General features: G+C 38.1%; 1 protein-coding gene across 7 annotated transcripts in view; it reads left to right on the top strand.

Moving 5' to 3' along the window:
• FAM169A (family with sequence similarity 169 member A) overlaps nt 1-22,973 on the top strand; it is a 67,282-nt gene that overhangs the window by 17,164 nt on the left and 27,145 nt on the right. For 4 of the 7 annotated variants that reach the window (XM_058563199.1, XM_058563413.1, XM_058563116.1 and 1 more), the window contains exons 2-6: nt 2,864-2,998; nt 4,055-4,154; nt 4,466-4,551; nt 6,605-6,776; nt 20,723-20,902. In XM_058563199.1, the coding sequence (XP_058419182.1) occupies nt 2,867-2,998; nt 4,055-4,154; nt 4,466-4,551; nt 6,605-6,776; nt 20,723-20,902 (670 nt within the window). In that variant the 5' untranslated portion in view covers nt 2,864-2,866. Of the gene's footprint in view, nt 1-1,694; nt 1,751-2,863; nt 2,999-4,054; nt 4,155-4,465; nt 4,552-6,604; nt 6,777-20,722; nt 20,903-22,973 lie in introns of those variants that run through there. The other 3 variants (XM_058563363.1, XM_058563448.1, XM_058563500.1) reach the window with 3 other exon arrangements.

The following is a 22,973-nucleotide window of genomic DNA, read 5'->3' as shown; positions in this document are numbered from 1 at the left end:
AACATCTGTGCTAAGCCTCCTCTTTTTGCTGAGGAAGACCGGCTCTGAGCTAACATCTATTGCCAATCCTCCTCCTTCCCTGCCCCTTGCCAAAGCCCCAGTAGATAGTTGTATGTCATAGCTGCACTTCCTTCTAGTTGCTGTATGTGGGATGCGGCCTCAGCATGGCCGGAGAAGCGGTGTGTTGGTGCGCGCCCGGGATCTGAACCCCGGGCCGCCTGTAGCGGAGTGCGCACACTTAACCGCTAAGCCACGGGCCGGCCCCGATTTTGTCTTTTTAAATGGCTGAATAGTATTCCATTTTATATATATATACCACATCTTCTTTATCTAATCGTAAGTTGATGGGCACTTGAGTTACTTCCGCATCTTGGCTGTTGTGAATAATGCGGCAGTGAACATAGTGGTACATAAGCCTCTTTTTTTTTTTTTTTTTTTAATAATTTTATTTATTTATTTATTTTTCCCCCAAAGCCCCAGTAGATAGTTGTATGTCATAGTTGCACATTCTTCTAGTTGCTGTATGTGGGACGCGGCCTCAGTATGGCCGGAGAAGCAGTGCGTCTGTGCGCGCCCGGGATCCGAACCTGGGCCGCCTGCATTGGAGCGCACGCACTTAACCGCTAAGCCACGGGGCTGGCCCCATAAGCCTCTTTGTATTGTTGATTTCATGTTCTTTGGATAAATATCCAGTAGTGGGATAGCTGGATCATATGGTATTTCTGAAATAGGGGACTTGTAAAACAAGATAATCTATACTAACTTTATTTATACCTCCTTTAAGAACTGGTAGCTCAGTATTTGACATGGATCGTACGTTTATTTTTTGTTTAACTTTTTGTCATGGAAATTTTCAAGAGTACACAAATCAGGATCCTCTCCACAATGCATCTGACTGATATGTCTCTTAAGTTTCTTTTAATTAACATTAGTTTCCACTCTTTTCTTTAAACTCCATGACATGTATTTATTGAAGAAACTGAGTTATGCTAAATTTGGCTGGCTGCATACTTGAGGCGTCATTTCACGTTTGTCTAATGGCTTGTAGATTTGGGTCTGAATCTTTTCTTGTTGCATCATATCAGGATGCATATATCTGCTTGTCTTACTTTTAGCAAGATTGATTAATGTGGGTATACAGACCTTACACAAATGAGTGCATGTATCCACCAAAACACTCATGTAGGAATGCCCGTAGCAGCCCAAATGCCCATCAGCAGTAGAATGGGTAAATAAACTGAATTTGTGTATGGTGGAATGCTACACAGCAATAAAAAGGAACAGATTAACTGATAGATGCAGCAACATGTATGTTTCTCACAGAAATTATGTTGAGTGAAAAGAGTTGACACAATAGAGAACATACTGTATGATTTCAGATACAAGCAGTTCAGAAATGGGCAACACTAATGTTTAAACATACTGTAAGACTGACCAGTGAAACAATACTACCTATTAAAAAGTCCTTTTTGCCCTCACTGATTGAGACAGCTCCTTAATCATATACTCAGTTTCCATAGGCATTAGGGTCTATTTCTGTGTCTTGTTCCATTGATCTGTCCATATGCCTGTATCACATTGTTTTAATTATAGAAATTTTGTAACACGTTTGAATATCTGACAGGGCGCACCTTTCTCCAGTCATTGCTCTGCCTTTTCAGGATTTTTCTAGCTATTCTTGCTTATTTATTCTTTCAAATTAACTTTATAATCAGCTTGTCTTGCTTCAGGAAAAAATAAAACCCTAAAGGTATTTTCATTAGGATTGCATTAAATTAGTAGATTATTTTAGGGAGAGCTGCTACCTTTATGATGTTGAATCTTGCTTTCCAAGAACATAGTTTGTCTTTCCTGTTGTTCACTTTGCTGCTTTTGGGAATGTTTTATAGTTTTCCTTATATAGATTTTGTATTGTTTATTGTTGTTGTTAAATTTAAGCCTATTTTTATTTTTTGCTGTTGTAAGTGGGGTCTTCTTTTCTATTTTTACTTCATTTTTCCCATTCATTATTTCTTCTTACTGATTGTTATTGTTTATATGAGGGCTTGATTTCTGTATGCAATTTTATATCCTGCTATTTTACTTCATTTTCTTATTGTCTGCAATAGTTTTTCCATTGATTCTCAGGTTTTGCAGTTAAATACATTATTTGCAAATTGAGGTAGAGATAGTCCCCCCCAACCCCTGCACCCATCCCCAATTATTATGCCTCTAATTGCTTTCTCGTGTCTGATTGCATTGGCAAGTGCCTATATAATGGTATATAGTAGTGGAGTCCTTATTTTTCTTGACTTTAGTGGGAAAGTCTTTAGTGTTTCCCCATTAAGGTGCTGGCTTTTTTTTTTTTTTTAACAGCTATATATGAGAGCTATAATTTGCATGCCATAACCGTTACACATTGCAACTGTATAAGTCGATGATTTTTTTAGTAAATTTATGGAGTTGTGCAGCTGTCACCACAATCCAGTTGTAGAATGTTTCTGTCGTTCCAGAAGGTTCCCTTGTGTCCTTTTACAGTGACTTTTATGTTGACAGGTATATGAGGATATATTTATATGTATATGTGTTTATGTGTGAATATGTATATCTTATACTTATATAAATATATTTATCATTTAAGGAATTATCCATTAATTCCTATTTCATTGCTTATTTTTAATACAAATGAATAATGTTTACAAGTTTTCTTTTTCACATACATTGTTAAATCGGCAGGCTCAAATTGTAGTCTGCCTTGGCATAGTGAAAAAGAAGTCTCCTTACAATAGAATGCTTCAATATTACAATAAAAAGTTTTTTATATGAGTACAGGAAGATAGAATTTCATATTCTGAAACACCTTGTCCCATGTTGTTTGTTAAAGAGGATGGCATTCCCTGTGGATATGCTGGATAATTGCAGTCACGAGGAACTGGAAAATTCTGCTGAGGATTACATGTCAGATCTAAGGTGTGGGGACCCTGAAAATCCTGAGTGTTTTTCTCTTCTCAATATTACGGTAAGGCATTCTGCAGTGATTTTTATCAATCTTTTCAGTTGATTTTATACGTGAGATCAATATCCTTTTATTTTTTTATCAAAGTGTTAACTAATCACTTTTGAAATTTTTATCAGAAGAGTAGTAAAATGGATAAATATTGATTGGTTAGTACAGCAGCACAGTCAAGTGTTAAAAAAGACTACAGGTTATTGCTTAATAATTGTGTTGTGCTTTTAAAATTATATGTAAGTAGTTTACCAGTTTTGCAAGACTGGTTACCATATTTGAGTTACCTCAATTAAATTTACATTAGGTTTGGAATTTGTGATTTTCGAAATTTTTTTAATAAATAAGCAAAACACTAAAGTACATATTTTTGTGTCACAAATCTTCCTTTTTCTAAAATATTAAAATAAAAATTTCTAATTAGTAAGCCATGATATATTGTGATAGAAAGATCGTTAGACTTGGCATCATTAGAATTCCACTGTGAACTTGATGGGAGGCAACTTCTCTAACCTCTCTAGGCCTCAGATTTTTCTTCTGGAAAATGATCTTAATTTAATGGATTCTAATTCAAAGTCTCCTCCAGTACCAATATTTTATAATTCTCTGAAGTGTAATATTGTCTGTAAATGGGGAATTAGTGATGGATTAATGAAGGCAGAAAAATTTTAAAGTATTGTATGTATTTTGCTGGAAAGATAAATTTACTTATCTGGTGTCTTTTACTAGAAAATGGACTTTTTCCCTGCTCAAGTAGTCTAAATAACAAATTAGTAACTATAGTTGTTTTTTGATGACTTATGGACCATATCATGTTTTTATTCGGATGTTTGGCTAGAGCACAGTAGTATTTATTGAAATAAACTTTCATTTTTTCCTCAACTGCAAAAGGAAAGTCTGTTTGTTTTACTCTTTTTTTTTTTGAGACTAGAAATATCTTCTGTGAAATGAAGTTATATAGTTCGCATTAATGTAGGGAAAGTTTAATATTTTGGTAGAAGCGTAGTGTTTTTGTCCTATATTTTCTTAACAGACTCTTCACTAATTTTTAATCAATTGTCATTTCAGATTCCTATTAGCCTGTCAAATGTAGGCTTTGTACCTCTTTATGGTGGAGACCAGACCCAGAAAGTTCTTGCTCTTTTTGCACCTGAGGACTCACTCACAGGTCTCTTTTTTGCTTAATCTTTGTAAATAGAGGAAATTTTCTCCAAACAGAAATTTAGTAAAAGGTAGCCACATGAAGAAATTTTCACAAAGAGAACTTGTTTCAAACTGTAAATTTAGGAAAATGTAGTTATCAGTTGCTTATAATCAAATGTTTAATAAGTGAAATAAAACAAAATAAAGATGGGTATAAATGGGGCCACATTGTCTATAAAGTATGGGTATATTTAAGGGTATCTATATTAGCTTTAACAAATAGTAATATTGTATACTTTAAGACTTAAATGTTAATACTCGTTTATTCTGTTTTAGCTGTGGCACTTTACCTTGCTGATCAGTGGTGGGCTATTGATGATATTGTGAAAACATCTGTCCCTTCTAGAGAGGGGCTTAAGCAGGTAACAAGATCCTCAACTTTTAGAAGTGTTTCTTATGAGACCATTTCACAATATGTTTCCCATAAACAGTGATAGTTTTTGAAGTTATTGAGGTCTTCTCCATTTTAGTATAACCAGGTTACGTTAAACCCTTAGAGTTTCATTGTTAAGATGAAACTGGCGCTCAGATTGAGCTTCCTCAATTTTGTGTGGTTCTAAAAGTCTGTGAGAATTGGGTGAGGAAGAATGAAGACCCGTGTGTTAGTGGAGCTGTAGTTACCCGTATAACGCAGCTTCTAATTTTCTTGTTGGGTCAGGAGATAGCTGGTTCTCGCTGTGTGGTTGCTTGGGTTCTCTGTCTCTAGGAGAGACTGATGGGGAAACCTGCTGATCAGTGGGGCCATTTCGGGTGGTCTGTTGGGTGTTCTCAACAGTGGAGTGGAAGGGAGGTCCTTGATAGCACTCTGCAAAACTTTGTCCTTTTTTCTGTCCTGGTCACCTTTTTTGTCAGTTACTTAGAGGAAGACACAGAGGGCATGCTTATCAATTCTGCATGCCACAGTGCTGAATGGGAGAACTAATCTGAAAGGCAGAATTAAGAAACAAAGAGAAGGATCTGCCATGATGAAAATAAATAGGGATAAATGCAGAGTAGTATCCACAGGTTCAAAAACCTAACTGCACATGTGCGCCATGAAGACCAAACTGAGACAGCAGCCCATGTGAAAAAGACTGGACTTTAGTAAATTAGAAGTAAAGTCAAGGTCAGCAAAGAGCTAATAAAAACCCTTCAGTTCATACAGAAAAGCCCGTTGTCTTAGCAGTATCTTCAGGGTTTGTATCTGTCATACCTGCCTGGCCAGCATGAAGAGAGATGTTAGGGATCTGGAGCATTTCAAGGGAGAGGATAGAATGGTAAGAGTATCCAAAACTGCATTAGAGTCGTCTTTTCCTTCACTTGTTTAGCTTTGGTATGAAATTTAGGGGAACATCATGGCTGTCTTCAAATATTTGTAGGCTGTGTGGCTCCAGATTATCAAAGTATAGTCTTTGGGAAACAGATTTCAGCTCAGCATGAGGAAGTTTTATGCTGGTCAGAGGAAGGAATGGGTTGCCTTATCAGCAGGTGAGCTGTGTCATGCATGTGTCCTTTGGTATTGAGATCCCCTGCCAGGGATGTTTTTGAGAGGAGTGTGTGTGTGGTTAGTGCTCTTTCTCTCCACTTACCTAATTGAGGGCACTCATGTTTCTCTTTAAGGAGACTTGGGGGAAAGTAGACGTTATGGATAGAAGTCTTATTTTTAGCAGTGAAAGATGCCTATGGGGAAAACCTCGGTGTTTGATCTCAGAGTTGGTGAGGGGCCCCTGTGGCCGTGTAGCCCTGTGAGTCTCGGTCTCCACTCTGTGATTGCCCCAAGTGTGTTTTCCCGAGACTTCCCTGGGGCCACTGTCATAGCTCATCTGGCCTGGCAGAGGAAAGGGGAGCGGGGGAGGTGAGTATGCCTTATAGTCAGACAACAAAGACACTACAGTTAAATGAACATACACCTGGAGAAGATGAGACAGATTCCTTTCCCAAGAGCATAATTATGGCTTTGCTCATCAAATGAGGTCATTGTTCTTAAAGTCTTCAGGGGATAACATGAGGCTTTTTTCCCTTTTTTTCTTTATCTTTTTGTTTTATATTTAGGCTGGAATGGGGTGAAAGAGTTGAAGCAGTAGCGGCAGTAGGGGCAGCACTTAGGGTGTTGAGTCCCTGGATCTGGGCAGCTGGAAGCGGAAAGAAAACACTGAGGGCTAAAGAGGAGGTGCTGGGGATCCTGCATTGGAAACCCGTTTTGCCTGTTTTAGAATTTTGCTGAGAGGCAGTATTGCACGCATAATATGTGTCTGTAGGAATGGATTGATTTGGTATGAATGATTAGTCTCGTCTCTCTGATGATAAAATGTTTTACGAATCATTTTGAGTGTCTTCAAAGTGCTTTGAGTGCCAGCATGAGGAATGGAGGCAGGGAGCATCTCTGAATTGGTGCATATTATAACCGTTGTGCCTGGTGTCTGACTCTCTTTGTAGGTGAGAACTCTTGGGGAGAGAGTGGTTCTGTATGTTCTGAATCGAATTATTTATAGAAAACAGGAAATGGAGAGAAATGAGATCCCATTCCTGTGTCATAACAGTACTGATTATGCTAAGATTCTGTGGAAGAAAGGAGAGGCCATTGGGTTTTATTCAGTTAAGCCTACAGGTGAGTCTTTAAAAGTTATTTAAACAATATGTTATGGAAACCTTTTTAGACCCCAACTGTATCAATATCCCTTTAAAATTAATCTCTAGAATGCAAATTGAGGTGATTTTACTTAGTGTTTCTTGGAAGTACTTTGATATTACCATTCTGTATAAGTGAGGATTGTTAGGAAAGTCTTTTGAAAAAAACAAAAGTAAATATTTGACAGAGAGGAAGATTTCTCCACATATGTGAAGAGAGAGTTGTACATTGAGCCTCAGATTTGTCTGTCTTCTCTCCCTCCCTCTTCCTCCCTTTATTTAAAGGTTGTATTCCTGCTGCTCTCACTATTACTGGCTCCTTTTAAAACCCCTGTCTACCTTGCACAGTCTTTTTCTGCCTAGAATCAGCCTGCCATATTAATTAGCTTTGCTAATTACAAAGAACAAAGTACTTGAATATGTTTAGAGAATCCAAACAGCTCTGCAAAAGTTAATCCTCTCAAGTTTGGATTCCTGATCCTAAGACCCAACTGTACCCTCTTCCTGAAAGAGTGTGAGCTTCCCTTGCTTTACCTGTTTTCCTGTTCATTCAGCAACCCAGAGCTCCTAGAGACAGAAGGGTCTAAGCTGCTTCCCTATGTGCACGTACACCCCACACCTTGAACTACCACATAGCAGAGTCAGCCTTGGTCTGTGCCTTGACCAGAAGACCTTTCCCAGAGAACACTCACGTTATTTTTCTGTCTTTTTTACATTTCAAACCTTCGAAATTTAGCTCTTCTGGTCAGATGCAATCTAAAGATCATCCCAGATTCACTGCTGATTTGAAGCACAGTTGTGACTGATACCTTGATCACATAATTAGCACACACCTGGGGAGAATTAGTGCATAAAGTCAATAAAAGGGGAAGGCCACTTTTTCTCAAGAATAAAAAGCTGTGTGCTCTATAGTTTAAAATGCTTTTGCTGTTGAGTAAATACTTTGGTTCTCCTTTAATGTGCTATTTTATTCTCGTATAAGTTTGAAATAGAACCAATAATTTATGTAACTCCAGAAAGCTGTCATTATACAGGGCAGAAAACTGTTTGTTAAAGGAAGCTTAGTGCCGCATTGCGTAAAAGGCATCACTTTGTTGATTTTAAAATGTTTTAAGTTTGGGACTGGAGTGTGGTTTAGTTAGTTTATGCTTTATTTTATACAAAATAATTCCTGTGGGAACTGGAGGCTTTCTGCTTCTCACACTGGCTCCAGGGGAGTCTCCTGCCTGAACCTCGCTCATAGACATTGGAGCACATACTAGTTGATGCTGTTTTGGTTAGAGCTTGCTAGAGATGAAAGACACACAGTTATCGGGCACAGCATTCCCCTTGTAGTACTCCAGGAGTGTGCTCCTCTTCATTATATGTGTGTTTGGGGCTCCTCCTCTCCTCTGGGACCTGGCCTCTATTTTTGCTTCTTCTAGTAGTTAACTCAATTTTATATCCTCAAGCTTCCAAGTGCCGCTTGTCAGCCACTTTTTTTTTTTTTGTGAGGAAGATCAGCCCTGAGCTAACATCCATGCTAATCCTCTTCTTTTTTGCCCTGAAAGACCGGCTCTGAGCTAACATCTATTGCCAGTCCTTCTCCTTTTTTTCCCCCAAAGCTCCAGTAGATAGTTGTACATCATAGTTGCACATCATTCTAGTTGCTGTATGCAAGACTCGGCCTCAGCATGGCCGGAGAAACAGTGCGTCGGTGCGCGCCCGGGATCCGAACCCGGGCTGCCGGTAGCGGAGCTCGAGCACTTAACCGCTAAGCCACAGGGCCGGCCCTGTCAGCCACTTTTAGCACTTTCCAGACTTCTCCACTAATTGCCTTACATCCTCACTATTTAGTTTAGTTCTTTCCCACTTTAAGCTCTGGCTCTCGTCTACCAGATAACAATGGAATTAGGTGTGCTTACACTAGCCTTTGAATCAATAACCATTTAATTCAGTCTGGAAGTATTTTTTCTGCAAAGGAAACCCAAACATAAAATATTTTGGAAAAATTGTCCAAAACAAATACTAAAACACTTTGTGATAGAAGTATTCCTAATATACATATCAGGAAAAAAACTACCAGTAACAAGAAGATAAAATCTTTATTAAACAAATCTGTAGTTGAGTGAAAGCCTTTATATCACTTATTATTTATGATCTTTTATTTTTTTAAATTAAAAATTTTTTTTTTTTTTGTGAGGAAGATCAGCCTTGAGCTAACATCCATGCCAATCTTCCTCTTTTTGCTGAGGAAGACTGGCCCTGAGCTAACATCCATGCCCATCTTCCTCTACTTTAAATGGGACGCCGCCACAGCATGGCTTGACAAGCGGTGCATCGGTGTGCGCCCGAGATCCGAACCCGGGCCGTCAGCAGCGGAGTGCGCGCACTTAACTGCTATGCCGTGGGGCCGGCCTCTATTTATGATCTTTTAATTAAATAGCAGATCAGAATATGGGGATATTAGTTGGGACATAAAAATAGCGTTGATACATGAAAAGAGACTGTTTATGAGGTAAAATCCTATTACAGTACAATGAAATTCAAGAAACTATATAAATTCCTTTTTGCTGAAATAAAGAGATCACTGTGGGGGACTTATAGTTTGTTTTTTGGGTTAGGTAGATGTGGGATTATTAAAATAGTTTTTTACAGTAGATCGTTGTGTGATATCGGGCACACAACTCTAAGGGAGCTCACAGAATTGAGTAAAATCATTGTAACAAAGGATTTTCTGGTCCTGTTATGGTTATTAAGCACTCTTATCTATAAAGATGAAAAACAGAAATAGGATTACTGCTGAACCTTGTCTCATTCTGGTAGTAAGTAATATTCATTCATGGACTCAGAAACCGAAAAAAAAGGTAAGCTGTATCTATTTCATTAAGAGATATATTTTCATTAAAATTTTATTTTTTGCCTGATAATTACTTTTTAAAATGTATAATATACCTGCATTTTGATCAGTCATGTACTAATATTAATTATAATGATAGTTCAGAATTTCTTTTGGATTGATACTTAGAACCTTATGGTCAAAAGAAGTTTTAAAAATTTATCTTTATACACAGATATGTTTTCCCAGAGAAGAACAATTGCATAATCAATAAGTATGTGATCCAAGTATAAAAACATATTGCATCAGGATAACATTCTGTAGAATAAATATAGTAATAGAAATAGAAGTCCAGGGAGAAAAAGGAACACTGTAAAATATTTGAGTGTTAGGAAATGGTTAGTTCAGTAGTAAAGTTTGTTCAGTGGTTGATGACAGTTATCAAATTGATAATAATTTTTAGGGTCCATTTGATACATTTAAAAGAGTGATGTAATGGTTTTTGTTTTTCTTTAATCAGTATTGTTTGTTAATTGAAAAAGGAAAGATAGTAAATTAACATAGAAATCCTGGCAGACACCATGTTAACTAACAGATCATGGTTAACATCACAGGAATAAGACATATGAGTATCATGCACCCCTGGTCTGTGATGTACTAAGAAAGGCATAGTATCGTTTCTGTGGTATTTTTGCCCAAAATGCATAACTTCAATTTTATCATGAGAACACATTAGACAAAGCCAAATTGAAGGTTATTCTATAAAATAACTGATCAGTAGTGTCCAAAAGTGTGAAGATCATGCAAGACAAGGAAAGATGGAGGAATTATCAAAGAGCAGAGTATAAGGAGACATGATAGCAAATGCTGTCTGGAATCCTGGTTTGGGTTCTGGAACAAGAAAAGGACATTAGTGGAAAAACTGGTGAAATTTGAGTAAGGTCTATAGTTTAGTTAATAGTGTTTTATCACTGTTGATTTCCTGGTTTTGATACTAGTACTTTGGCTGTGTAAGATATTAACATTAGGGGCCGGCCCCATGTCTTAGTGGTTAAGTGCGCATGCTCTGCTACTGGTGGCCCGGGTTTGGATCCCAGGTGTGCACCGATGCACCGCTTGTCAGGCCATGCTGAGGCAGTGTCCCACATACAGCAACTATAAGGATATGACTATGACATACAACTATCTACTGGGGCTTTGGGGAGAAAAAGGGAAAAAAAAAAAAAAAAAAAGGAGAACTGGCAATAGATGTTAGCGCAGGGCCGGTCTTCCTCAGCAAAAAGAGGAGGATTGGCATGGATGTTAGCTCAGGGCTGATTTTCCTCACACACACACAAAAAGATATTAACATTAGGGGAAGCTGGGTGAAAGGAATACAGGAACTCTTTGTATATTTTTGCAACTTTTCTGTAAGTCTAGAATTATTTAAAAAAATTTTTTTAAAGTTAATAATATGTTAGAAATTAAATCCTTTGTAATTATTGATAAAACTTAAGATGAAAATTTTAGATGTTACCAAAGATGTGTGAATACATGGTATTTCAAACGTATTTAATGCTTACATGAGCAAACAAGTTTTATTTGAGGAATTTGACTTGCCCAAGAGAAAAAAAATTCTAAAAATAGCAGTGTAAGTGATTCCCCTGGGAAGGGTCCCAGTCAGATCAGCCTGCTGTGAAGCTTATTGTCAACAATCCCCACCATGCACACAGAGCATTGCGTCGGTTTTTTAGTGTGTCATTCCTAACTATGAACAAATAGCTTAGTAAGGGACAGCCACTGATGTGAAAGATGGAGATCAAAACAAAAAAGAATAAAAGCAATTTGGAGGAGACAGACAATGCAAAAACAAAACATAACAACTCATCTCTTAGTATTTTTGGAAGATAAGAGTAGTCGTAACATTCATGAAATGAGAACAAGATGTATGTCCGTAGTGTTCTTGGAAATTAAAAATTAAATATAAAGAAGATAAAATTGAGGAAATTGATCAGGAGGGAGAGCCACAACAACCACAAAAAACAAACCCTAAATGATAGAAAATAGGAAAGAAAAGATAAAATTAGAGGAACGTTCTGAATAATAGATGTTTCACAAGGAGAGAACAGAGGAATGGAGGGGAAGAAATCAATGAAATAATTCAAGAAAATTTCTCAGAACTATAGAATATGCATTTCCAGATTAAAAGGGCCCACTGAGCATCCATCACAATGACTTAAGATAGACACATACTGGGAAAGGTTACTGTGAAATTTCAGAACATTTAGGATAGAGAAAAGACTTTGTAAGCCTCCAGAGAGTGAGAGAAGGATTTATGCAAAGGATCAAGAGTCAGAATGACTGGATTTCATTCTGAAATGAAACTGAACTCTAGAACACTGAACTCCAGAAGTGGAACAATGCCTTTAAGATACTGAGAGAAAGTGATTTCCAGTGTAATTCTATGTACAAATTATGGGTGAAGTATGAGAGTAAAAGGAGATTTCTACACAGTCAATTCCAAAAAAATTGACCTCTCATGTACCTCTTTTCAGGAAGCTAGTAGAGTTTATGCTCTACTAAAATAAGGAAGTAAACCAAGAAAGAAAGGTAACAGATCAGGAAACTAGGAGAGAAAAGAGATCCCAGAATCACAGCTGTGTCATAGTTCTGGAGCTGCTCTGTCCAGATTGGTAGCCACTAGTTTTATGTGGCTATTGAGATGAAAATTAATTAAAGTTAAATAAAATAAAAAATTAAATTTCTCAGTCATTCTAGCCACATTCTAAGTGTTCAATAGCCTCATATGGCTGGTGGCTACCACACTGAACAGAGTAGGTACAGAACATTTCCATCATTGCAGAAAGTTCTTTTGGACAGCGCTTTTCTAGACATTGATTGATCTGCATTGTAGCAGGTCAGAAAGCTCTGGGGTATTGACTCAAGAATATGGAATACTTGATGTGTTTGAACTTATCAAGATAAGGGTTACAGTTGTGGGAGACTTTGGGGGATAAGTTAGAGGTATAATAAATAATTAGTGAGAAACCTTAGGGCAAATCAAAAAGCAGAACAGGAAAAGAGAAACAATCGTGATATACTACAAGGCTTGGTTGTCAAAATGTGTGTTGTATGTGAGCACGTGTGCATGTGCATAATGTAAATAGTGAAAATTGATCTACCAAAATTACAAATTAGTATTTTGGGGTAACGAGGTGGGGGATGTATAGGAAGTGTGGTTATGGTGGAATTGGGACTGGGGTCTGTGAATATATGTAAGAGCTAAGTTGAATTCAGTTGGTTATGTCCAAAATGGAAAAATGAAGAAGTAGTAAGTTATTTAGAGATGTGGAACTAAATACCAAAAAGATCAGTTAAACGATTTCAAAGTGGTTGTCTGGGGAAGGGAAAGTGTGTGCGTGCGTGTGTGTGTGTGTGTGTGTGTGTGTGTGTGTGTATCAGGGAGGCAATCACAAGACTGCTTTTTCCCCAACAAGTCTCATAGCACTGTTGTACTCTAAACATTGCACGTGTAAAACTTTGATTAAAAGCAAAAAGTGAACATTTTAAAAAATGGAACTGTTCCCAGAGTCTCATCAGTCTACACAAAACTAGCTGAACTTGATAAATCCTCACAGAGCCTGGAACGATCAGGTCCACCTGTTAAATGGGCTGTGCCAACTAGAAAACTGCTGGTGAGAAAAAAATGTCACACGGTTATGAAAAACAAAACAAAACAAGAAACCCACTTGTTAATTCAGTGGAAGTTTTGTGATTGTTTGCCCTGTGTTATTAAGAAATACAAAAATAAGAATTTTTATAAATCAGATATCACATTTTAGTGTAGACAAATGAGAGAAAAAAACAAAATTGAAGACACTATCACTAGCTGCTGCTTTGGAAACTGTCTGTTCTTGTGTGGCTTCAACTGTGAACTACCTTGATCCAGTTTGAAGACCGTATTTTGGGAAAGCGTAATCAAAGAGCCATCGAGGGGAAGCACAGTCTAATCAACAACTACTGTGAATCAGTTTGTTGGCTCACTACTGAAGGGATTGATGATCAATCAGGGGACATATTTTTGGCTTTTGTAATCTCCATTTGAAATAATCTATAAGGGAGACATTTTTTCTCTCTTCATTTGCTAGTCAGCTTTCTTTATGTCTTTCAAACCTTTCTAGTGAGAGCTCTATCTATGTTCTTCCCTTCTTTTTTGGACAGATCACTCACTTCCTGTTCACTGAAATTCAGATTTCTGGCCCTTCTTTTTTAAGATTATTTTATGGACTAACAAAACTGTGATATAAAATGGTAAGGATTGCTAGTATAGCTAAAGGCAAAACATAGCAGAAGTTTGTGTTGGAGAAGGATTGAGGTTATATTTTAGTGCCTTGAGTCTGTCTAGGTATGATCTTTTTTTAAGGAAATGAGCAAAGGCGTGGGGGAGTCCCACACTACTCTGTGGCTCCGTGAAACGTGTCATTGGGAAATGAGGTGGCTACGTTGTTCTCAGATGAAGTCTAGCCATCTAAAGAAGCACATGTTTTCCAGTAAGCATGTGCTCATTGGGGAGGTAGGGTGGACTCCATTCTCAGTGGAGAGACAAACATGGCTGTGGGTTCAGCCCTCCAAGCACCAAAAATCTAGTGGATGAGACAGAAAACTGTAGTTAGTAAACAGCTAATTACAGTTCAGTTTGATAAGCCCTATATTTGAGGATCAACAACAGTCATTGAAGAGTGGAGCAGCTAATTTTGCCTGGAGGAAGGTGTCACCGAGAAAGTGATATTTAAAAGTGGCTTGAAGGGTAAGTAGGACTTCATTGGGCAGAGAAGGGGGAAGGTAAAGAACATTCTTAGTGAACGCATGAATGGAATATAAATACATGAAAAAAGGCACAGAGTCATGCAAGTACAAGGTGTATTTGGGACGCCACCCTGAATAAGGTGGTGGGACTAAAGGGGCGGGATGGTGGGGTGGGGAGAGGTGAAGACAGACGTCCCCTTGTGAGGGGTCTTAGATGCCATACCAGAGTTTGGGATTTTATTTTATTGGCAAGGAAGCTATCAAAGAATTTTATGTGGAGGTAACATGATTAAATATTTTAGGGAGATAATTTTTGTCGTACTTGGTGACGGGCGGGGAAATTATATTCTGAAGTCAGGAAAGTCGATTAAAAGAGCTACTTGAGTTGTCCAGGTGAAAGAAGGACCAACACGAGGAAAGTGGCAGTAGGGATAGAGAAGGAAACAGATTGAGGGAGATTTTTGGGTGGACAGAGTGTGGTGACTCCATTGTCGGTGTGCTGAAAGGGAAGGGGAGGAACCAGTGATGAATCTTAAGGATTTTGGCTTGGATGCCTTGGTGGGAAGCTGTTAACTAAGTTTAGGAATACAGAAGGAGAGTGGATTTGGTAATGCTTGAGTTCAGATTTGATGTGTGGATGTGAAGATGCTCCTGTGGGATGTACAGGTAGACGTACACAGTTAGAAATGTAGGTTGGACCACATGGGGGAGGTGTGGATATTTATGTGGGCCCCCGAAATCAACCTAACTTTAATATGTGGGTGAGATCAATCAAAACCATTGTATAAGTAAGTATGTGTGTTTGTGAATACTGGTGTGAGGATATAAGTCACTGAAAACAGCTTGAGGTCACCAAACATAACTTTGGAGGGAGTCTCCCAGCAAAAGGTAGTATCTGCTGAGATGTGATCATTGACTTCCTGAAAGTTAAAAAGGAAATGTTCGTCTCTGGGAGATAAGAGAAAGCAGAAAGTTAGCTGTGACTGCTAGCTCTCCACCAAATATTTGTGCTTCCTCTTCTATATTCTGGTCATTGGCCAGCAGCTGCCCAGTGAGGGATTATTTTTCCAGTCACTTTCACAGCTAGGTGGGGACTGGTGACTAATTCTCCCCAAAGAAATGAAAGAAGTGATATGTATGACATTGGATCAAAGTAGTTAAGGTTTATTCCGTTTCCTCATCTGTCTGCTGAATGCAAAGGATTCTCAGGACCTGGGGGATAGAAAGGCCACCAGATAGAGGATCCTGACTTGCTGTGGTAGTCTGTTACCGGGGTGGCCCCTGGAGAACCATGCTTCCAGTGTTTATGTCTTCATGTAGTCTGCTTGAATCTGGGTTGGCCCTGTGACTTGCTTTAACCAGTAGAATGCGGCACAAGTGACACTGCACTAAACCTTAGGAAGGCCTGGCAGTTTCCACTGTGGTACTCTTAGCAGCGAGTCACTGGGTGAGAAGTACAACTACCGTAAGGCTGCCGTGTGGTGAGGAAGCCCAGGCGGCTGCATTGGAGGGAACCGAGGCGCTTGGCTGGCTAGCCTAGTTGCTTCCAGTCAGCAGCCAGGACAGACTGCCTGCAGTGGCAGCGAAGCCACTGGGCCTTGAGCTGTTCCAGTGCCCCATCAGATGCCATGTGAGGGTTGTGATAAAAAATGAAATCACTTGCATCATCCCAGAAAGAAACCCTGTGCACATTAGCAGTCACTCGCCATTCCCTCTCCACCCGTAGCACCTGGCCCTAGGCAACCACTAATCTGTCTCTATAGGTTTCTGTCTCTGTAGATTTGCCTATTCTGGGCATTTCATATAAATGGAATCACACAATACAGTCATTCAGTCAACATAGTGGTTTTTTGTGTCTGGCTTCTTTTGCTTAGCATGCTGTTTTCAAGGTTCATCTATGTTGCAGCACGTATCAGCACTTCATTCCTTTTTATGGCCAAAAAATATTCCCTTGTACGGATGTATCCATATTGTCTTTCCTCATTTGATGGCCTTTTGAGTTGTTTTACTTTTTGGCTATTATGAATAATGCTGCTATGAATATTAGTGTACAAGTTTTTGTGTGGACATGTTTTCATTTTTCTTGGGATATACCTAAGAATGGAATTGCAGATTCACATGGTATCTCTAAATTTAGTCTTTGAGGAACTGCCAAACTGTTTTCCAAAGTGACTGCAGTTTTACATTTTCACCAGCAATGTACCAGGATTGCAATTTCTCCCCATAGAGTTGCCTTGGAACCCTTGTTGAAAATCAGTTGACCATAAATATGAAGTTTCACTTTTGGACCCTCCGTTCTATTTCATTGATCTCGGTATCTATTCTCATGCCAGTACCACACTGTCTTGATTACTGTAGCTTTGTAAGTTTTAAAATGGAAAGTGTGAGTCTTCCAACTTTGTTCTTTATTAAGATTGTTTTGGCTATTTGCTGTCCTTTGCACTTCTGTGTGAATATTAGAATCACTTGTCAATTTCTGCAAAAAAATCCAACTGAGGTTTTGAATCTATAGGTCAATTTGGGGAGTATTGACATCATAACAATGTTAAGTCTCCTGATCCACGAACATGGGATGTCTTTCCGTTTATTTAGATGTTTTTTTTGTGTGTGTGTGTGAGGAAGATCAGCCCTGAGCTAACATCCATGCCAGTCTTCCTCTTTTTGCTGAGAAAGACTGGCCCTGAGCTAACATCTGTGCCCATCTTCCTCCACTTTATGTGGGATGCCGCCACAGCGTGGCCTAACAAGCAGTGCGTCGGTGCTAGCCTGGGATCCGAACCTGGGACGCCAGCAGCGGAGCGCGCACACTTAACCGCTACGCCACGGGGCTGGCCCGTATTTAGATGTTTTTTAATTTCTTTTAACAATGTTTGTGGTTTTCAGTATACAGGTTTTGCACTTATGTTAAATTCCTAAGAATTTTATTATTTGTTGATGCTATTGTAAATGGAGTTGTTTTCTTAATTTCATTTTCAGGTTGTTCATTGCTGGTGTATAGAAATACAACTGATTTTTGTATATTGATCTTGTATCCTGCTACCTTGCTGAATTTCTTTATCAGTTTTAATAATTTTTTAGTGGATTCCTTAAGATGTTCTATAAACAAGATGATGTCATCTGTGAATATAGTTTTACTTCTTTATTTCCAATTTGGGTGCCTTTTATTTCCTTTTCTTGCCTAATTGCCCTGGCTAGAACCTACAGTATAATATTGAATAGAAGTGGTGAGAGTGAACATTTTTGTCTTGTTCCTGATCTTAGGGGGAAACATCCAGTCTTTCACTATTTGCTTTGGGTTTTTCGTAATCCCTTTATCAGGATGAGGACGTTGAGTATTTTTGTCATGAAAGGTATTGGATTTTGTCAAATGCTTTTTCTCCGTCTATTGATCATGTGATTTTTGTTATATTTACATTTATGTGAGCTCTTCCATTCTTGATCTTGGAGTAAGTATCATGCATTACAGAAATTAAAGATTAGTCGTCATCAGCATTTGGGTAAATAGAAGCCTTGGGAGTAGGTGAGATTACCCAGAAAGAGTATATAGAAAGAGAAGGTGGCTAAAGATGGAACTTAGAGGAATATAGTCAGTCTGCCATGTGCAGTGCTACATTTAATTTCATTTCAGTTAAAAAGTTTAATGAAAACTTCACCTAAAGTAGCAGGTTGTGGTTTTTGCTTTACAAGGTAATTGTGCTGTTGTCTGCAGCTGTTGATGTGTCTGAAGAGTCTCTGGTAACGTGGGAAGTATTTCTGCCCTGTATTTGATGGCCTTTGTATGAAGGCAGAACCCTTATACAAAGTGTAAGTATTTAAGGTGTAGATAAAGGAAGAGAATCAGCATGGTTTTTTGAAATGAATATGTACATGGCGAGTAAATAGTAGAACTTCAAACTTCGTAAACACTGCTAGTTCCATAAACTGACCATTTTAACATTATTAGATGCTGAAATTTACCTTTTGTGTACTAGAAAGAATGTTTGTGTGGAAACAGAAAAAAAAATCAATTTGTGGGAAATTTCCTTCATATAGTTAGTATTCTTGTGTAAGGAGCCTGAAGCATGCGCAACAGTAAACAGCCAGAGAGCCTCAGACCTTGTATTGAGAACTAGAACTAGACGGTGCTTTCTCTTCTCGTTTTGCTTTGTCCTTTAGACTAATACTTATAAAATAATGTCTCTCTTAATTTCATAATCACTACTAGAAGTTACTCTGAGGAAATCCTGATTTCAAAGTGTTTAAAACTGATAATGGTCACAGTAACTTGTTGGTGAGACTACCTGTTAGACTCACACAAGACAGTTATTTATTTATTTCAGCTTTATTGAGTATAATTGACAATTAAAAGTTGTATATATTTAAGGTGTACAACTTGATAATTTGATATATTTAACATTGTGAAATATTCACCAATATCAAGGTAATTAACATACCTGTCACCTCACATAGTTACCATTTTCTTTCTCTTTTTTGGGGGGTGGTAATAACACTTAAGATCTACCTTCTTAGCAAATTTGAAGTATACAATACAATATTGTTAACTATAGTCACTATCTAAGACATTTTGATCCTTAGAAATATCCTGACTGAATGTCAGCAGTTAAGGTCTAAGTATGTAGCAATCTGTGTTACCTGTTCTAAGTTTAAATTAGTTGATAGTCTTGGAAAAAGTTATTGAAATTCTCCAATTTAATCATAAAGAATTCAGATTACTTGGTTGAACTAAAAACAGTCTTTTTATATTAACCAACTTATCAAATGATATGATTGGTAAAATCAATTTGTGAGATGTTTGTTACCTGAAATTTTGTTTCTTCCTTGAACTACGTTATTAGAATTGTCCAAAATCGTATGAATAACGTGACTGAGAATAATAGATTATTTTATTTGAGGCACAAAAAGAGTAGAATATTGACTGATAACTATGAATTAATACTAAAGTTAATAGAAAGTGGAATGCCCCACCATGGTGCCCTCAACGTATAAACTAAGACATATTAAAGGAGCTAACGCATCTGTTTGGAGGGTCAGAACCCAAATCAGGGTTCTTAAGAGACAAATCAGTACAGTGTAATAAGTACAGTACCATGTAATAAGGAGAGACATATTTATTTTATTTATTTATTTATTTATTTATTTATTTATTTATTTATTTATTTATTTATTTATTTATTTTGTGAGGAAGATCAGCCCTGAGCTAACATCCATGCTAATCCTCCTCTTTTTTGCTGAGGAAGACCGGCTCTGAGCTAACATCTATTGCCAATCCTCCTCCTTTTTCTCCCCAAAGCCCCACTAGATAGTTGTATGTCATAGTTGCACATCCTTCTAGTTGCTGTATGTGGGACGCGGCCTCAGCATGGCCGGAGAAGCGGTGTGTCGGTGTGCGCCCGGGATCCGAACCTGGGCCGCCAGTAGCGGAGCGCGCACACTTAACTGCTAAGCCACGGGGCAGGCCCCAGGAGAGGCATATTTAGATACCACTTCACATTATTTCTCCTATTTAACCTTAAACATACAAGATATTTTTTAAAGTATATTCACAGCAAAAAGACTGCTAACTTAGTCATTTCTCAGACAGGTGTTTCCAAGTAGTCTTAATCCCTTGTCCTTAAAAATTTGGAGAACTAATTTGCTTCTTTGCCATCTTTAAGTAGATAAAAATGAGACTGTGCTCACTAGGGAAAAAGTAAAGATGAATGTTCAGGTACTAAGGTTGGAATTAGATGCTTCATGTGTTATTAAATATATACAGTCATGCGCCGAATGGTGATGTTTCAGTCAACAATGGACCACATATACGACGGTGGTCCCATAAGATTAGTACCATACAGCCTAGGTGTGTAGTAGGCTCTACCATCTAGGTTTGTGTGAATACATTCTATGATGTTCGCACAACGATGAAATCGCCTAATGACGCATTTCTCAGGGTGTATCCCTGTCGTTAAGCAATGTGTGAGTGTACAGTTATCAGATACTCTTGATTGTTGATGAGTTTTAAAGTTGTGCAAGTCTATAGACAGTGATACATCTTCAAGTATATAGTTCATAAAATGGTTGTAGTTAATTTATCGTGTATTAGATGATATTGTTGGCAAACATAAATTACATAGCTCTTCTCATTATCACATGTAAACATTATGATGTGTAATAACAACTGGAAAGCATTTTATATTATAAAATGTATACATTTCTTTAGCATTCTTCTTGATGTAGGAAAAAACTGTTTTTAGAAAGACTGTTAACTCATATTCTCTAAATGTATATACATATAAATTCTTTTAATGTGAAAAATTGTTGGATTTCTGTTCTTATGACTGCAGGAAGCATATGTGCCTCATTTCTTACCCAAAGCTACCAACTGCCAGTTCTTGATACAATGTTTGTAAGAAAGAAATATCGAGGCAAAGATTTTGGGCTTCATATGCTGGAGGACTTTGTTGATTCCTTTACAGAAGATGCACTTGGCTTGCGATATCCACTGTCCTCTCTCATGTACACAGGTAAATGGATTAAGTTAAAAAATGTTAAACTTGTCTCAGTGTTGCTTCTGACTTGTGTCTGCAGAATATTGTAAATGTGCATATATCAATATTAAATAAATTTGGATTCTTTGGCTCCCTAGGGCTTAATTTTGCAAATGTGCCCTTATCTCATGTATATGGCTTTTTGAGGGTGTGGTACCTTCTCAAAAAAATTGGAATATAATTCACATACCATAAAATTCACACTCTTAAAGTGTACAATTCAGTGGTTTTTAGTATATTCCCAGCTGTGCAACCATAACCACTACCTAATTCCAGAACATTCTCATCACCCCCAAAAAGAAACCCTGTGCCAGTTAATAGTCACTCTCCATTCCTCCAGTCCTCCATCTCCTGGCTAAACACTAATCTATTTTCTGTCTCTCTGGATCTACCTATTCTGGACATTTCATATAAGTGGAATCATATGATGTGATTGTATTATAAGCCCTTTGTGTCTAGCTTCTTTCATTTTGCATAAATGTTGCATTTGTGCTTTGTTCCTTTTTATGGCTGAATATTACTTCATTGAATGGACATGCCACATTTTGTTTATCCGTCATCAGTTGATGGACTTTTGGGTTATTTCTACTTTTCAGCTGTTGTGGGTAATGCTGCTGTGAACATTTGGAAGGTTTTTTGTGGACATTTCTCTTGTGTTACCTAGGTGTAGATGGATTGCTGGCCCATATGGTGACTCTATGTTTAATCTTTTGAGGAACTGCCGCTCTGTTTTCTGAAGCAACTGTACCATTTTATATTCCCATAAACAATCTATGAGGGTTGCAGTTTCTCCACGTCCTCGTCAACACTTGTTATAATCTGTCTTTTTTGTTATAGCCATCCTGGTGAGTGTGAAGTGTCATCTCATTGTAGTTTTGATTTGCATTTGATGTTGAGTATCTTCTGATGTGCTTATTGGCCATTTGTATATCTTCTTTGGAGAAATGTCTGTTTAGATTCTTTGACCATTTTTTCTTTGGGTTATTTGTCTGTGGTAGCTTTTTAAATTAAAAAAAAATTCAGACATACAAGAAGATATAAAGAATGAGGTAACAAATACTCATGTACCATCCAACGTGTGCCATCATGAGAAATGGATCACTGCCAGTGGAGTTGTACTCCTACCCAGTTAGCTCACTCCCTTCCCTGAAATAAGTACTATCCTCAATTTGGCATTTATTTTCCCTATGCATTTCTTTCTTTCTTTTTGTGGGGAAGATCAGCCCTGAGCTAACATTCCTGCTAATCCTCCTCTTTTTGCTGAGGAAAACCGACTCTGAGCTAACATCTATTGCCAATCCTCATCCTTTTTGTCCCATTTTCTCCCCAAAGCCCCAGTAGATAGTTGTATCTCATAGTTGCACATCCTACTAGTTGCTGTATGTGGGACTTGGCCTCAGCATGGCCGGAGAAGTGGTGCGTCGGTGCATGCCCGGGATCCGAACCCGGGCCGCCAGTAGCGGAGTGCGCGCACTTAACCACTAAGCCACGGGGCTGGCCCCCCTATGCATTTCTTAGACTTTTTTTTTTTAATATCTATTTGTCCATTTTTAAATTTTTATTTATTTTTATATTTTCTTTTTTTTTTTTTTTTTTGATTTTTATTGATATTTTAATGGTTTCTAACATTGTGAAATTTTGGGTTGTACATTTTTGTTTGTCCATCACCCCGTATATGACTCCCTTCACCCCTTGTGCCCACCCCCCACCCCCACTTCCCGGGTAACCACAGTCCAGTTTTCTCTGTCCATGTGTTGGTTTATATTCCACATATGAGTGAGATCATACAGTGTTTGTCTTTCTCTTTCTGGCTTATTTCACTTAACATAATACGCTCCAGGCCCATCCATGTTGTTGCAAATGGGACGATTTTGTCTTTTTTATGGCTGAGTAGTATTCCATTGTATATATATACCACATTTTCTTAATCCAGTCGTCAGTCGAGGGACACTTAGGTTGCTTCCACTTCTTGGCTATGGTGAATAATGCTGCAATGAACGTAGGGGTGCATAAGCCTCTTTGGATTGTTGATTTCAGGTGCGTTGGA

Source organism: Diceros bicornis, chromosome 1, assembly GCF_020826845.1.
Source record: "Diceros bicornis minor isolate mBicDic1 chromosome 1, mDicBic1.mat.cur, whole genome shotgun sequence".
Lineage (NCBI taxonomy): Eukaryota > Metazoa > Chordata > Mammalia > Perissodactyla > Rhinocerotidae > Diceros > Diceros bicornis.
The sequence above is the reverse complement of the archived record's forward strand: the minus strand, read 5'-3'. Positions and strand labels throughout refer to the sequence as shown.